A 17,586-nucleotide genomic window follows, 5' to 3' on the forward strand; every position below is an offset into this window, starting at 1 on the left:
CTGCTCCTCAGAAGCCTTTCCCTCAAAGGCATGCTTGTCTTCATCTGACCCTGAAACACTCTCTCCCCAGGGTCTCTGGCTCAGTACCCGCACAGCGTGGGGCCTTCAGGCCAGGAGGGCAAGTAAATGATCCAGCAGGGAAGAAAGAGGAAGCGGGGGCGGGGTGGGGGTGGCGAGTGGAGTAGAGGGAGGGAAGAAAAGGTAGTTGGCCAAGAGATTGTGTCTTGTGACTGAAGTGTTCAGGCTGGTCTTCTTGTGCTCACTGGTAAACAGATTTTCAACAGAGTTGGGGAAAAAAGTGTTTGGGGGGGTGGGGGGGGGCGCGAGTTGGAGGAGCAGTTTCACAGCAGAATGAAGTGCGGTGACGGCTCCGAAGGGTGGCAGCAAAAAGGTTTTGTTGTCTTGGACAGTAAAACAGCTTCGTGTTAGGGTGACTTCTCATTTTGCCCATTGTAATAATTAGGCACCGGGTTGACCAAGGGGAAGGGCTGTAGCTTTGCAGGTGGCTGTGGACAGTCGGGGAGTAGAAGGGGCTTGGTTTTGTGAGTGTGGCATCCAGCCCAGCACTGCGCTGCGGTGACGTTTTGTTTCTGTAAGAGGGGTCATTTTTTTAAAAGTCCAACACAAAGTGTGGCAGCTTTTGTCCACTTGGAGCCGGCACGCTCTCCGGCGTCTGTCAGGGTGAAGATGGGCTGTTTACAAGCCGAAAGGACTCTGGATCCACAGCACAATCATCACTTGTTCTTGCCCAAAGGATGTTCCCGAATCTGTTCCTCCTGCTCTGCAGTGGCCTTGAGGTCTCTCCAGAAGCTTCTCTCCCTAGCTGCCTCCCAGGTTTCCCCAAATAGTGCTTGGGTTCTGTTACCAGGATAAAGGTCAACTTTGCTTCCTGATTTACTGATATAAAAAGGAGTCATGAGTTAGGAACAAGCAAGAAGGAGGGAGGCTTTATAGTTGGTAGTGATGCTGATTCATGTTAAGTATAATTTAATGTTGTCTTTGATGTACTTAAACCTAAAGGCATGTAAGTTCTAATTCATTAAATATAGTGTGGTCATTGAAGGAAGAGAGAAACAAAAGTGAGACCTTGGTTGGGAATATTAACTTCTATGGTAACAGATACTCTGCAGGAAGATTTTATTCCATGCACGGAATTTTGGCTTTCATTGCCCCCGTTCCTATTCTGTGGGAATTGCTTGTATAGACAAGCTAGTTGGTTTTCCCTTAAACTACATCATAATAACTAACACCTAGATTTTTTTTTTCTTTCAGCCAGCCTTGTGAGAACATTTGTATCCAATTTTAAGCTCTATAATATCATCAAAGTAGATTCTAATCCTATTTGGCAGTAGAATTACTCCTAATCTAGTCCACTGCATACATAATACATTGGCAAAATCTGAATTTTCAAGTTTCCTTTTCACTGTGTTTCTTATTGGAAGAATTTGTGGTTCTCAGTGTTAAGAATATCTGATCACTTTTTAGAGGAATTATGGTGTTTGCATAAGTTTTCGCTTCCATTTTAATCACGTTGGCTCTTCTTCCCTTACCCTTTCTGGTTGACACTGGCAGTCTTGCATTTTCACTGACTTGGAATATTTTGAGGGCTGTCTCACAATTTGATTGAAAGGTACGTTTCCCAGAACTTATGAAAAATCCTCTTCTTGCTTATATGTGAACTTATACCTGTGGATTATATAGAGGGACAGTATTATTTTTTCAACAGTTTTTTTTCCCAAGTTGTTCACTATTTTACATAACCTAAGACAAAGACCTTCCCAGTTAGAGTATTTTTCTACATCAGGAATGGGGAGTAATGAGATCTACACCTCACTAGCAACAAGCATACCCACTGCCCAGATCTTGGTTTCTAATTCCATTCTCTGATGGAAAGAACTAGGGCTCCTTAAAGAAATGGATGTTTCTAGGGCCTGGGGCAGGGAATATATAAGATGAACCTGGATGATCTGGTAATGCCAGAAAGTAAGGAGAAACTCAAAAAAAAACCCCAAAAAGATGAGGACAGGTCCAAGAGACACAGGAGCTAACTGAAAGGGCTCCCAAAGGCCAAAACTGGAACAATTTGAACAATAGAATAATGTAATGTTAGATTATAACCCAAACATAAAACAAATATCCACCGGTTCACACTGATATGAATAAATGACTAAGTAAATAAACAAGGGGAAAGAGATGGATCTCCAATACAGAAGAATTCCAAGTAATTGACGTAGATATTCCATCCTCACAGAAGTGGAAATGGCTCCCTACTCTTTAAACAGAGGCTGCAGATAGGGACGTCCTTGCAGAGAATACAGTGCGAAAGGGAGGAGGGAAATGAGTGTCTTTACAGTGGAGAAACTTGACAGACACTGCCTCAGCCAGGAGATCAAGGTCAACATCAACAGTGGTCAGTCATGTCACTAGTATGTATCCTTGATACAATGTGATGAGAAGGGCCCTTTACCTCTGTAGTCTTCCTCCCCAAAACCCATCACCCCAGTCTAACCATGTGGAAAATGTCAGACAGTAGAGGGACAGTCTGTCTATAAAATACCTGATCAATACACCTTAAAAGTGACACGGTCATCAAAATCAAAGAAATTTGAGGAACTATCTCAGCCGAGAGGTGCCTAAGGAGACATGACAACTAAATAGAACGTGATATCCTAAATGGGTTCCTGAAACAGGAAGAGGACGTTAGGTAAAACCTCAGGAAATCCATGTAGCATATGGACCTGAACGAATGATGATGTGTGAGCGTTGATCTGTTAGTTGTGTTGAAGGTACCACACTGGCATAAGAAGTTAATAATAGGGAATCTGTCGGAAGTCCCTGGTGGTCCAGTGGTTAGGACTGGACTGTGCTTTCACTGTTGAGGGCCTGGGTTCGATCCCTGGTTGGAACTAAATTCCCACAAGCCACAGGGCTCAGCCAAATAATAATAATAATAATAATAATAATAATAATAATAATAATAAAAACCTGAATGTGTGAGTTGCAGGAACTCTCTGTACTATTTTTGCCACTTTTCTGTAAACTGAAAACTTTTCTAAAATGAAAAATTTATTTTAAAGAAAGCTACTAACATAGATGAGATCACCTAGTCATGGAAGATAGAGGGAGAAGAGTAAAATCCCTCTGTCTCATCCTGAAGTGACTGTAATATTTAGAGGTCAGGAGCAGGAGGAAATCTGGCAGAGGAGATTGGGAAGTTGCTACCAGGGAAGGGGAAGGAAAACCAGTATCCAGTGTCACTGAGATTAAGACAAAGCATTTCAGCAAGAAGGGAGGGGTCAGCTCTGTCCCTTGTTGCCCCAAAGTCAGGTGCAGTGAGGAGTGGAGAGTAGCAGTGCAGCTGGCAGCATGGAAGCACTGCTGACCTTGGCAAGAGCAGCCTTGATGCAGTGATGGGGACAAAGCCAGATTAGAGAATTAAAGAGGAAATCATATCTCTAGCATATGAATGTTTACAGAGACAGTAAACATGCATGTATGTTTTCATGTATGACATAAGGAACTAAAATAATCTTCAAAGGAACAGAAGATGCCTACTTTTAGTTTAGCTCTATGATTTTTTTTTTCCTTTAGCAAAGATTTATTAGAGGGAATTTAGGGGCAGTCAGAAAGGTATAAAGAAGCAGAAATAAAATCATCCAGAATCTTTTTATCCAAAGGCAGTGTTAATATTTTAGTGTTTTCAAGAGTCTCCTCTCCCTCTCCCCCCCACCTCTTGGCAATTTTCCTTTAGGTAGTTGGTTTTCTATGGATTATACATTTTGGTATCTTATTTCATTTTGCTTAATGGTTTTTGGCCATGAACTGTTTTTCATGAGTCATCTTTAAAATTTGTAGTCTTGAGCTTGTGGACAATGAAATAAATCTTACAATTTTTACTCTAGTTAGTGCATATCTGTAGCACAGCAAAAGCAGTTTATTCCAGCAAAAGCTTCATAAAGCCACAGTATCCTGTTTAGGAGATATTTTCTACCCAGGTTTTTTGGGATTCTTATCCTTTATTATATTCCTGGGTCAGATGCATGATGATTAGAACTTCAGGGAAAACAAAAACTAATAAGACATGGTCTCTGGCCTCTAAGAGCTTATAGGGCCTAGGGAAGTAGGGGAGAAAACACAAGAAATAAGGTACTGTTAATACAAGACCAAGTGTAATGAGTTTTATGTATTTTACATCCCCTAAAAAGTTAAGTTGTGGAACATCCACTCAATGACATACTACCCAGCACTAAACAGGAATTATCTTGCATGGGTCCACAGGGGCATTATGTGGATAAAAACTAATCTCGAAATGTGATTTCATATCTATAACATTCTCAAAGTGACAGAATTACAGTGATGGAGAACACATCAGTCATTGCCTGGGGTCAGGATTAGAGAGAGGGTGTGACTGTTAAAGGCACTAATTTAAAGAAGTTTGTGGTTTTGTAAAAATTCTATATCCTGATTGTGGTGATAATTACTTGGATCTACACAGGTGATAAAATTACAGCTGTATGCACACGCGCACACAGGCGCGCAGAAGAGTACATTAAGAACTGATGAAATCCAAACAAAGTCTTTACCTTAGTCACTTGTATTGGACCATTGTCAATTTTCTGGTTTTGACAATGTGCTATGGTTATGTAAGGTATCACTGGGGGAAGTTGGTGAAGGGTAGACAGGGACCCTGTAGTATTTTTTCAAGTTCTTATGAATCATAAACTATTTCAAAAGTTCTGATAAAGTTAAAAGGTATAATAATTTTTTTAAAAAAGCTAACTAATTTAAAGAGAGTTTCAAAGAAGAGAGAGCTACCAGCTTAGAGAGCTTTTGAGATGAGCCCTGAAGGAGAGGTTAATGAATTGAAACATACTGAGCCCTCATTTGTGCCAGGCACTCACTTCATCCTCGCAACAACCTTGTGCAGTCACTCTGCTAATCCCATTTCACAGCTGAGGGATCTAAAGTCCACTGTCGTCCAGCACTAAGTACAGAACTAGAGCCCCAGATAATATGGCAGTTGGTTCTAGAGTCTGGGCTCTTTGCCCCTTCAAAGGCTGAGTGAGGTCCTGATTGACATGGGGAGAAGGAAGAACCAAGTCCTGCAGTAAAGAGAAGACTGGCAGAGGCCACAGAATGAACAGAATCAAGAGTGATAGGGTCACTGGTTCTTATCACCGGCTGCCCTGGGGCCCTCCTCCCCGTAGGTTTGGATTCATTTGATTTGGGGTCAGAAGAGAGCTTTGATTCTCAGTATTGAGAACCACTGACCTAGGACATCAGGAGATAGTTTGGAGCCAAATGCAGGCCTTTTTAATAGCCAGAGAAGGGATTTTTTAAAATAATTTAGGTAGGCAGTGGGGAATCTTTGAAGATTTTTGATTAGCAGTTTAACATACTCATAATTAACCTTGTAATACTGGGCAGTGGGCTTGATCTTATTTATTATTACGAATCAAACCCCCTGAGCTTCTCTATCTGGGGATAAGGATCTGCTTTCAAAGCTTTTCTCTTAAATTTCATCTCTTTCATAAGAAATAGAATTAGGGTTATATTCCCCAAAGCTGTTTTAAAAAAAACCTCTTCTTCCCTCCCCAAGCTGAACGAAATCGTTGCAGTACAAATACAAATCACAGTAAATGACCATTGAGCTCCCCAAAGACTTGTGCTTTACCCCAGACCTCCATTTTATAAACGTGAACCAAAAATCTACAGTTGGAAGGGGAGATATGTCAAATAGAAAGCAGCACACTAGTTGACAGTCAAACCAAGATAAAATCCTTAAGAATAGATGTTGAGGGCCCAGACAAATTCTGGGACAGGACAACAAAAGGTAGATGTGGTGGCTGCATGGCTCACCCATGGAAGTCAAAAGACACTATAGAAAAGCATCTTGGGACTTCCCTGGGGATGCAGTGGTTAAGAATCCTCCTGCCAGTGCAGGGGACACAGGTTCGATCCCTGATCTGGGAAGATCCCACATGCTGCAGAGCAACTAAGCCCGTGTGCCACAACTGCTGAAGCCCGTGTACCCTAGAGCCCACGAGCCACAGCTGCTGAGCCCGTGTGCTGCAACTGCTGAAGCCCATGCACCTAGAGCCCATGCTGTGCAACAACAGAAGCCCATGCACTGCAGTGAAGAGTAGCCCCCACTCGCCACAACTAGAGAAAGACCGCACGCAGCAATGAAGATGCAATGCAGCCAAAAATAAAAATAAAGATAGAGAGAAAGAGAGAAAGAGAGAGGGAAAGAGAAAAGCATCTTTAGGGACTTTCTTGGTGGTCCTGTGGTTAAGACTGTGCACTTCCACTGCAGGGAACATGGGTTTGATCCCTGGTCAGGGAATTAAGATCCCACATGCCATGCAGTGCAGCCAAAAAGGAAAAAAAAAATTAAATTAAAAAAGAAGAAAGAAAAGCACCTTTAACAGCTTCTTGTTTTTGTATAATTCAGAAAGAACGTAAGTGAAGTTCATGATGCTTGGCATCCAGCAGTGACCTTAGCTATAGAGTGACTGACGATAGAGACGATTCTATCCAGACTCCCCAAATTGCTCCTTTGTTTCCACTTTACTCCATTCATTCGTATGGAGCTTACCCTGTGCTAGATAGCCTGGCAGATGCTGGGGACTCAAAGATGTGAAGATAACTACATGCACACAGTGATAAATAAGTGATGCCACAGACCCCGGGACCATCTGCACCTAACTCGCAAAGACCAGGGCTGCTTAGGCTGCACACGGGTGACAATCAGTTCTGGAATATTTGAAGAAAATATGGCTGTTTGGACCCCAGCCCAGATCTGTGTAATAGTAAGGAGACTCTGTACTTTAAACTTTAGAGCTGATTCTGGGGTCCTAGATGAAGACCATGTAGAATATTACAGTGGGCTGAGGGTGTTTCTTCCTTAAATATTAGCCTTTGGCGGGGAACACTGGCATATATAGGGCTTTTTGTTTTCTTCTTTGAATATCCTGAAGTTGCCACGTTCTCATTAGTGATTTTTTGTTTGCCTTTGTGGCTGCTGTACACACACAATGGTGTTCATTAGTATTGGTGTATCTTTTGACACTTGCCCTTCTCCTGCATCTGATTTTTACCCCTTTGCTCTATTTTTTCCGCTTTACTCTCATTTCTTCTCATGTCTTCTATTTTTGTACATCTCAGTTGGACTCCTGTCAAGGCTTGACTTTGTTTTTTTTTAACTGAGATAAGAACGCTTAACATGAGATCTACCCTCTTCACACATTTAAAAAAAATTTTTTTTTAATTTTCTTTATTAATATTCTCCATTTTTGAGCTATTGTCAAGATATCTCATTTAGTTCTTTATTTTTTTATAAATTTATTTATTTTATTTATTTATTGTCTGCGTTGGGTCTTCGTTGCTGCACACGGGCTTTCTCTAGTTGCTGTGAGCAGGGGTGACTCTTCATTGTGGTGCGCAAGCTCCTCATTGTAGTGGCTTCTCTTGTTGTGAAGCACGGGCCCTAGGCGCGTGGGCTTCAGTAGTTGCGGCACACAGGCTCAATAGTTGTGGCTCACGGGCTCTAGAGCACAGGCTCAGTAGTTGTGGTACACGGGCTTAGTTGCTCTGTGGAATGTTGAATCTTCCCAGGACAGGGCTCGAACCCATGTCCCCTGCATTGGCAGGTGGATTCTTTACCACTGCGCCACCTAGGAAGTCCCTCTTCACACATTTTTAACTGTACAGTACAGTCCTGTTAAATAGACACAATGTTCTGCAGCAGATCGCCAGAACTTATTCTTATGAAATTGAAACTTTATGCCCATCGAACAATCATGCCCCATTTCCTCTACCCCCAGCCCCTGGCAGCCAGCGTTGTGCTCTCTGCTTCTGTGCGTTTGACCTAGATCCCTCACGTATGTGGTATCGTGAAGTATCTGTCCTCCTGTGACTGGCGCATGTCAGTTCTCATAATGTCCTCCAGGTTCATCCATGTTCTTTCTAAAAAGCGTTTTCTTTTTTCTAAAGGTTGAGTAATATTCCATTGCACATATATACCATGTTTTCTTTATCCACTCATCTGTTAATGAATGTTTAGGTTGTTGCTACTTTTTGGCTACTATGAATAGGATTGCAGTGAACACATGGGTACAAATTTCAAGATCCTGTTTTCAACTTTTTTGGATAAATACCCAGAAGTAGGATTGCTGGATCATGTGGTAGTTCTAGTTTTAATTTTTGAGGAAATTCCACACTGTTTTCCATAGTGGCTGCACCAATTTACATTCCCATCAGCAGCGCACAGTGTTCCCTTTTCTCCACACCCTTGCCAACACTTTTTTTAAGCTCTTTATTAGAATATAATTGCTTTACACCGTTGTGCCAGTTTTTGCTGTACAACAAAGTGAATCAGCTGTATTTATACATCTATCCCCATATCCCCTGCCTCCTGCGAGCCAACACTTTAAAAATATTTTTTTATTTTTTATAATAGCCATCCTAACCGGTGTAAGGTGATATCCTGTTGTGGTTTTGATTTGCTTTTTCCTGATGGTTAGTGATGTTGAGTATCTTTTCATGTGTCTGTTGGCCATCTGTATGTCTTCTTTGGAAAAGTATCTATGCAGGTCCTCTGCCCATTTTTTAATCAAGTTATTTGCTTATCTGCTTTTGAGTTGTAGGAGTTCCTTATATATTTTGGATACTAATCCCTATCTGATATATGGTTTGTAAATATTTTCTCCCATTCCACAGGTTACCTTTCTATCGATTATTTCCTTTGCTGAGCTAAAGCTTTCTAGTATGCTGTAGTCCCACTTGGCTATTTTTATTTGCTTTTGTGGCTGTGCTTTTGGTGTCATATCTAAGAAATCATTGCCAAGACCAATGTCATAAAGCTTTCCCCCTGTGTTTCCTTCTAGGATTTTTATGGTTTCAGATCTTATGTTTAGGTCTTTAATCCATTTCGAGTTGTTTTTGTGTGTGGTGTAAGACAGGGCTCCAGTTTCATTCCTTTTGCACATGAATCTCTAGTTCTCCCAGCACCATTTGTTCCCCATTACATATTCCTGGCACCTTCGTGGAAGAACATCTGGCCATTAATGCGTGCACTTATTTCTGGGCTGTCTATTTTGTTCCAGGGCTTGACTTTTATATCCCTTGTTATCTGTCCAGCAGACCATTTGGTGAGCCCACCACGCCTCTCATCTGTTTGCATTTTTGTGGGTGACCAAGAACTTGTGCATTTTAAAGCCTCTTAGATGCTTAAAGACACCAGATAGTTGAGTTTGGAATAATACTTACAAGTTGTTATATTTCAGGTCTCTCGTATGCAAGTCATACAGTTGGTTTCACGCCACCAACTTCACTGACTAGAGCCGGAATGTCTTATTACAATTCCCCAGGTCTTCATGTGCAGCATATGGGAGCATCCCACGGTATCACAGTAAGTATCCGCGGGGCAGGAAGCAGTGCTTTACTCCTGATGGTGGTAGCAACTAGTCCTGTTTGGGAGCCACCATTGATGCCCTCAACATTTACCTTTTTTCTTCCTTCCTTCCTTCAGTTCACCTTTAACTTCTTGAGACCTCCCAACAGTTTGATGCCGCATTCTGGTGTTGAAACTAAAATCCTTCCCAGGAGGCAAAACTTCACCTTCACTTTCTATGAAAAATTGCCCTTTGTGAAACATAATTTGAACTCCAGCCAATGCCTTCATTGAACTTGGGCCAGCTCCTTGCCATAGCGAATTATTGTCGGTTGCCATAATGTCTAAAATATTTATTGTCCACACCTTCACAGTTCACTCAGTATTCTTTCTGAAGCTAGACTTGTTTCTAGTTTCACCCAGAATTTTCTTTCCTGGAATTGGAAGGAACCCTAAGTGTATCTGGTTCAAACTCTACTCAGGGCAGGGTTTGCTTTAGAGCTGGCTATTTAGTTGACTAACAGACCGGTTGTTGCTAACAGGAGTTTGAGAATAGGGTGGAATTGGTGGTATTCTCAATGAGGGAATCTTGAAAAGAAGAACTGTATTCTACAAAAAAAGCATTTAAGATATTTCTGAAGCTGTTTTGCCGGTTTGATGAGCTTTATGTAAAAGCAGGAACATTTTTGGTTGAGCCGTAGCTTTCAGGATATTGAAAACTTGTTTGAGAGATGGAAGAACCGGAGACATACAAGGGACAGAAGAGATTTAAGGGGAGGAGGCGACAGCTGTCTTTTAATTTTAGGACTGTCTCATGGAAGGGTCCAAGTGCAGTCGCTTGGTCAATGCACCTGTCACAGGGATGCTGCATAGCTTTCTCATAGGTGTCCGCGTAGCCTCCGCCATGTTGAAGTTTTCATGACGAGTTCAGAAACCGATAGGGATGGCCCGGGACGTAGCTGCTGCTTTGTCTCTGTTGGCCCGCCTCGGGGCAGCCGCGGCGCCGAGTCAGCCAGGGGTAGGGATGAGCCGTCTGTGCCTGGTCTGACCTGCTGTTCCTGTCCTCTCTGCAGAGGCCTTCACCGCGGAGGAGCAACAGCCCTGACAAGTTCAAACGGCCCACGCCGCCTCCGTCTCCCAACACACAGACCCCCGTCCAGCCACCGCCTCCTCCGCCTCCGCCGCCCGTGCAGCCCGCGGTGCCCTCGGCAGCCGCCTCGCAGCCCGCCCCCTCGCAACATTCGGTGCACCCCTCCTCCCAGCCTTAATGCATGTGCGCAGGCCGAACCTCACGGTGGGACTCGTTCGTACCGTGGAGCCGTCGCCTCGACGCCAAAGGCTTCCTTCCCTGGCATATTTGGATCTGACTTATTTGCACTGAGGTTATCTAGGCTTCACTATTCATTGTGTTGTAAATGTGTGTCGGAAACGCAGCCAGTGTTGTGGGTCTACAACACTAAACAGACAACTCTTTCCACCGGTGTTTTACTTGAATCTACATGTGCGTCCATTCCCTGGCTGGGACATCGGCTATTCGAGTATTTGGTAGTTCAGCAGCGGTGTGCAATGTTTTGCTTGGCCCCAGAGCTTCATTTTCCTGGCTTTTAGGTTTGTAAAATAAAAAGGGATATCTTTTTTATATTTTTTTTCCATGAATTTGCAGGAAATAACTGAGCTGTTATTACCCCTTCCCCCATTATAATGGTGTTTACCAAGCATACCAGTAATTTAGCACTACAGTTCAGACCTTTGAAAATCTAGCTCTCGGTATAGAATGGGAAGTCAGATGGATCAGAGCCCAAGACAGTGTTTAATAGAGCTTTCTACAGGTCCGCTTTGTATGGGTTATTTCAGTGTATCTCAGCATCCATGTCTCTTGTGAAACAGATCTCCTGAAGTATTGGATCACACGGCTGTACCTTTTCCACATACAGGGGACAGATAATTACTGTATATCCAGGTGTGATTGTTTCTTTATCCCTGATGTTAACCTACCCAAACTGGCCCCCTCTCCCATGAGTGGATAACTGTTGTCCTACCCACCAATGGTTGCCATGGCTGATTAGAACGTGTGGCGTGATTTCTGCTGCAGAAGGCAATGTGATTGTAACAAAAACAGCTATTTTCCCTTTCCATTCTTTACTTGTGTTCCCCTAAAATAGAGTTCGAACAAATATTTTAAAGGTGCAAAATACTATTAGAAAATACTATTTGAAATGAACATTATAGGAATATCTCGGCATAATGGCCACGGAATACTTTATTGCTTGGCAGGAAAGAGGCGTAGAGGAAAGTAGCACATTAGCATTGACTGCTTATTTCGCCCAGTAAAAGCAAGTGCAGTGTACAAAGAAGTATATCCTGAATGCGTTATTTCCATTCATTTAGCACAAATAAATCGTTTGGTTTCACTTTAAAGTGGAACACCGTGAGTCACTCTTTTCTTAACACTTGCAACACCTTTATTTTGGCTTTTCAGCAGTTACTATTTTGTACTTTGGTAGTAAAGTGATTTTTACCACCTGTGTTTGCATATTTATATATGCTGTAGACAAAAATAACTTACTAGAGAATGTATATTTTATGATGAGACTGTGTATCTGTTGGATATAATCAGAGAACTGAAAATTAATTTATCCGTAATTTTTGAGTCCGTGTTCTGTGACAACCATCTCTAATAGCTAGCTCTTTACTGAACACACGCCTAAGCATAAGGAACCATGACATTGTAGATATTTAATATTGTACAGTAGAGAAGCAACCTCCGTTTTTGCCTTCGATTGCATATTTAAGAGTTACAGAATGAGAAAAAGTCTTGTTGGCGTATAGTGTTTGATTTTGACTAGCATCTTAAGAACTTGAGAGTAAAAGCAACGATAGGTTTTTTTTTTTTTTAGCTCTTTCAGTTTCCACCTTCAAACTGAGAGCGTCACTCCTCAATCGTTTGAAAGAAATTATAGGTCTATATAAATTTTATTTATAATGTGTAATATACATGATCATAGTACAGTTTTCAAATATGGGCAAGAAGTTTGGCATTTAGTTATTGAGGCTTGAGGTTTTTAATTCAGTCAGATGGGGTCCTGTCCAGCCCAGGGATTTCACCAACAGCTCACCGTCCCTCCTGACACCTGGCCGTGTTGAGGAATCCTGAGAGCAGGCGAACAGACATTGCCTGCGTGGTACAGTTCTCAGTTTTCCTTATAGGAGAAGCATGGTATATGTTTACGAGAATCTTACACGAGACTGTAGATTTCAGTGCTGTTGGATAGTGTCTGGTGCTCAAACAAGAAAAGTCCAAGATGTAATGATCTTCCCTCTGCTTGCTGGCAATTTAGTGACCTCCTGAAAGCACAAAAGTCAGAACATTGCCCTGTGGTGGCTGAAAAAGCACTTGGAGTGAGCAAACAGTTCTGATAAATGTCTTTTAGAGACAGGTTCTTGACATCCAGACTTCTACAGAAATGTAGCACCGGTTTCCCTAGACTAGTCATTTCATTGCAAAAGAAAGCGCAGCTCCTTCAGACAGCCCTTTCCCACCATAAAGCGAGTTGCCTCTCCCGGTGACGTTCTGGATTAATAGAACAAACACTACTCTTTTGAACTGATGCTGTGTCATGTCCTGTTCGAGTGTGTTATGACCCCGTGTGGAACCTGTCACACTCGGGCAGTACCTGCTAGGGCAGCTCCTTGGCAATGGTTTAGCCCCCCAGGGGCCCTGAAGATTCCGACCCCAAGCCCAAGCTGGCTTACCTTGGGCGCTTCTTGTGGGGGCTGAACGCGGTTCCTGCCATTCCTGTTGCCCACCCTCCCACGGCAACCCTGGACTGACTCCCAGAGGCCTCGGAAGGCAGGTGGGAGCCACAGCAGGTTCAGTAGCTTCATTTTCCTGTCTAGCTGACAGAGACCCTTGGCTACCACTGTGCTGCTAATAGAATAAGTACTCGTCACCAGATGACCATGCCTTTTATACAAAACCAAATCACTTTCCCTAACACCTGATGCCTCTCTGGGCTCTGAACCAATCTCTCTCATCCAGCACGCTGGCATTCTAGACAGACTTCTAGAGATTTGGCAGATGGTGGAAGTATTTAAGATTTGATTCAACTTGCTCCTTTGTTAATTGAAAGGAGTTTTAAATTCTGAGCTCCTGAGAGACTGCCCACAACCATGGAATGAATGTGTGACCAGAATGTGGCTTTGACACCAAGTGCTTGCTGCCCCTTTGTAATTGGCTTCTGATTTGACCAGAAATAATGGATAATGTGAATTTTTGTGAACTGTTCAATTGTAGGAAGATAGACTATATCACCCTTTGTTAGGTAGACACGAACTTTTCCTGCACGAAGCCTTGCTTGTAGAGGATGCCCAATAAGACAAGAAAAGCGTAGTAACTTGTGCTTGGAGAGCTCACTATTTTTATCTTATCAGTACAGAAAAATATTTCTGCGTAACTCGATCTTCTATCTAGTACTTGTCTTATAGGTAACTGACACTGAAAACTGCAGTGATGACTACCAAAGAAATACATAGTAAAACAACCTTTTATTTCCAAATCACTAGAGAGCCAGCCATTGACGCTGCTACGTGAGTTCCATGCTCAAGAGCCATTGTAAGAGATTAAGGGGTTTTTAGGTTTTGGGGGTTGGTTTTGGTTTTGGGGTTTTGGGTTTTTTTTTTTAAGTTTTCTTTCTTTTTTCCTTTTTTTGATAAAACATACACACACAGCTGTTAGCATAAAACTACGGGGAGCATGCTTCAGAATGCTCAGCAGTTGTGGTTAACTGCCAAGGCCTTCTGGTTGCCTCGCGCTAGGCAATGGAAGGAATCCTGTGTTCATGATGGCGTGGGTGCTGTGTGTGTGCGCGCATGTGTGTGCATTCATGCCTTAACTCGGGTTACCGCTCAACTTTAGTTCTTGACTTAGTCTGCTCTGTCATCTAGATTGTAGTACATCTCGATCTGAACTTCATCCTGGCAAAAACAAGGTTGCAGGCACAACGGTTTGAGAATGCATTCCTCCAGAAGAGTGTTGGATCAGGTTGACCCTGAGCCTTCTTTGGACTTTATTTGGAACTAGGCATGGAAAGCAAAAGTGGACTGTCCCGTGGAAAGACATCAACAAGGAAGAGAGGAGAGCCAAGTACTAGCATGTCTTTGGCCTCTGTGTATCTGTGCACACTCTACGTCGTTCATGATAGCTTGTCTACAGCTGGACTAGGTTGAAGTTTGGTAACAGTGGCAATCTTGACATTCTTGGTCAGAGTTTAGAGAGATGTAAGACTTCCAATTAATGTCTTATTTACTTCTTTATGTTGATTAGTCTTTGATACATGTGCTGAATCAGAAACCTAAATAAAGATAATTTTTTAAAATGAACCTCTTGAGCGTTAAACCCTAATCTCTTTCTTTCTGGGCTTTGAGTTGGAAAATGAACATTGTTTCCCTGTGGCTTTTGGTAGACATCCAGCTTAGATTCTGAACACGAAAGGCTGCCTTAGAAAGTGAACTTAAGACGCGGACTCAAAAGGGACTAGTACTACTCTGTTTCTCAATCAGGATGCTGGTTACGTGGCTGTATTGAGTTTTTGAAAATTCACTGAGCTGTGGTTTATGATGTGTGCTGTTGCGCATCTGTGTTGTATTTCACTTGAAAACCATAAACCTAGGAGATCATGAAAAGGAAAGGAAAACCACACTCGTTTGCAAAATGTTATCCGTAAGTAATTAAATATATGTATATACATGCACATATGTAGTCAGACTTTGGAAATTACTTCAGTATATGAGCTTATTCTTAACTTTTTAAGTCCATTTGTATGGTTTTCTCTTCCTACTTATAGGAAGCATGGCTTTAGGATCAGGTCTAGGTTTGAGTACTGGTTCCTTCACTGGCTCAGTTAATCTCTCTGGAACTCAAATTCCTTACCTGTAAAATAACAACACTATATGCCTTGCTAAGATGAGAAAATCAAGATGACACCCTCTAGTACAGGCATACACAATAAGACACAAGTCCTTCCCATGTCTGTCCATTTAGGTAGAAAGATAGAATGGGTGTTTGGGGTGATGTTTCACACGAGTTGCCCCTAGCTGTTAGTCCATGCTCTGTAGGGGAAAAGCACAGGCTTAGGGTCCTGCCCTAGCAGCATAGTCTTCAAGAACCCAGCTGTGACACCGTCTTAGGAGTGCAGCTGTTTAAATCTAGGTCCTTTCCTATATTGAAGAGCTAAATAAACCCTGAGCGAGTCTTGACTTGCTCTAACTTAAGCAAGATCTTGTATTAACCCTTAGTTAATGAAAAGAGTTTTTAATTTGATTTGTCATTTGGTGAGTTGACCAAAATCTCAAACTGCCCCTCTTATAGCAGTGAGGTTTTAGTTGTAACTTGATGGAAATGTTGACCAAGAAATTATTCAGGACCTCTGAGTTCAGGACTTGGCTTCATCTGCCAGCTTCAGTTTTCTAAGCTACCTAGCGAAGATAGCCATTCTTATTTCAGGTAGAATTTGAAGAAAATGGGATTTAAAACAAAGTGCTTTAACAATTGTTTAAGTTATAAAGTTTGAGTTGTATGTGCATTTCTTTTTTTCTTTCAGTACCTTCTAGAGGCTGTGTGTCCACATGGTGCTTCTAAAATTGAAATGGTTGGTTTAGAAACTTTTTTGGTGTTTATGTAAAACTCTGTAGGTAAATCTGGGTCCTTCTTTTAACACATGGGGCTATGTAAATTAAGAAATATTCAGTCACTAATGTCTAATTCAGGCCCAAACTTTTAAACATACTCTTTAGAAATAGAGGGAGAAGTCACTGCATGGCAAATATGATTTGTGTCCAATGTTTATGTCAATGTGAGATGTTGAATTTCTGTCCTTTAAAGTTTTTTATTCTTTCACATCACCCCAATTCTATAGTACACTGAATGCTTTTGAGCTAAATGTATTTAGATTTTTTTCTAAAGATCTTATTTTCTGATACCCTACTAATGATTTAGTGCAACTTTCAAGTACTAATTATCCCAAAAAGAGATCTTAATAATTAATCTGAAAATTTTTCATCTTAAAAATCAAGAAAGGGAAAAGCTGGACTCAGAAGTGAAACAGATGATACAACTAGTAGACAAGGATGTGAAAACAGCCACGATCAGCATTATTCTTGTGTTCTAGAAGACAGAGGAATACATGAGCATGATAACGAAAGTGGAACATGTAAAATAAGTGTCCAATGAACTTCTAGAGACAAAAAACACAGTATCTGAAATATGTAAAGCAACAGTGTCAAGTCTTTGGTGGATTTGTATCTGTGCTCTTTAAATGCTCCTTTGAAAGGCAACCGCTGAAATTCAAGTTGAGCCCAGTTAACCCACTTTTCTCCCACCCTCCCCTCCCCTCCCCAGGGATAGCTTTGTCTGGGTCCTGGTGAAATGCTATTGGGAAATTATTAACCTTGGGAACTGATTACTGCTATTTGTCACTTTAAGGTTGGGTACAGAGCCTCAGATTTAAGGTAGTCAGGTACAGTCGAAAGTGTCCCGTAGGTCTAAGTCCAGTTTCCTGCGCTTTGGTTTCCTCACCTATAAAATAGGAATGAGAAAGTGTTACCAAGACCAAGCTCACACTGCTTACCACCCGACAGGCAATACATGGAGAGATGAGGCGTTGGGGCAAGGACCAGCAACTTTATTTGGAAAGCCAGCAGACTGAGAAGATGATGGGCTAGTGTCCCAAAGTACCATCAAACCTGAGGTAGAATTCAGGCTTCTTTTATACTAAAAAGGGATGGGCGGGGGAGGGGGGTAAGGGGGGGTTGGGGTTAGTTGCAATTTTTTCTTCTGGAATCCTTTGTTCTTGCAGCTGGCCATGTAGGCCTGATCACAATGTTTCAGTAAACCTCCAACAAGATATAGTATTCTCTGTTCTGCAACTTTTTATCTCTGTATGAATGGAAAAGTGTAAGGCCTTCAAAGGTCAGAGCCTTGAGAATGGGCTCTGTGTATATTTCAGGCTAAGGGCAACATTCTCTTCCAAAGGTGCAGGGCCAGCATGACTACGCACAGCCAACAGAGCCCAAGGGTTAGAACTAAAGGAATAGATCCAACATGGGGTCAGGTTTGTTCTCCTGTGTTAAAAATGGGGTTGTTGGGATCCAGTGAACATTGTTAAAACTTGGGAAAGTATAAGAGTCTTCATATT

The 17,586-nt window shown here is 42.0% G+C and overlaps 1 protein-coding gene across 2 annotated transcripts in view; it reads left to right on the forward strand.

The window, feature by feature from the left end:
* Window positions 1–14,773, forward strand: part of CCDC6 (coiled-coil domain containing 6) — a 105,449-nt gene extending 90,676 nt beyond the window's left edge. Inside the window, exons 8-9 of one of the 2 annotated variants that reach the window (XM_057735077.1) lie at window positions 9,372–9,412; window positions 10,468–14,773. In XM_057735077.1, coding sequence (XP_057591060.1) covers window positions 9,372–9,412; window positions 10,468–10,662 — 236 coding nt within the window. In that variant the 3' untranslated portion in view covers window positions 10,663–14,773. Of the gene's footprint in view, window positions 1–9,287; window positions 9,413–10,467 lie in introns of both variants that reach the window. The other variant, XM_057735076.1, reaches the window with a different exon arrangement.
* The last annotated feature ends 2,813 nt before the right edge of the window (window positions 14,774–17,586 follow it).

Source organism: Hippopotamus amphibius, chromosome 5 (genome assembly GCF_030028045.1).
Source record: "Hippopotamus amphibius kiboko isolate mHipAmp2 chromosome 5, mHipAmp2.hap2, whole genome shotgun sequence".
Classification (NCBI taxonomy): Eukaryota; Metazoa; Chordata; class Mammalia; order Artiodactyla; family Hippopotamidae; genus Hippopotamus; species Hippopotamus amphibius.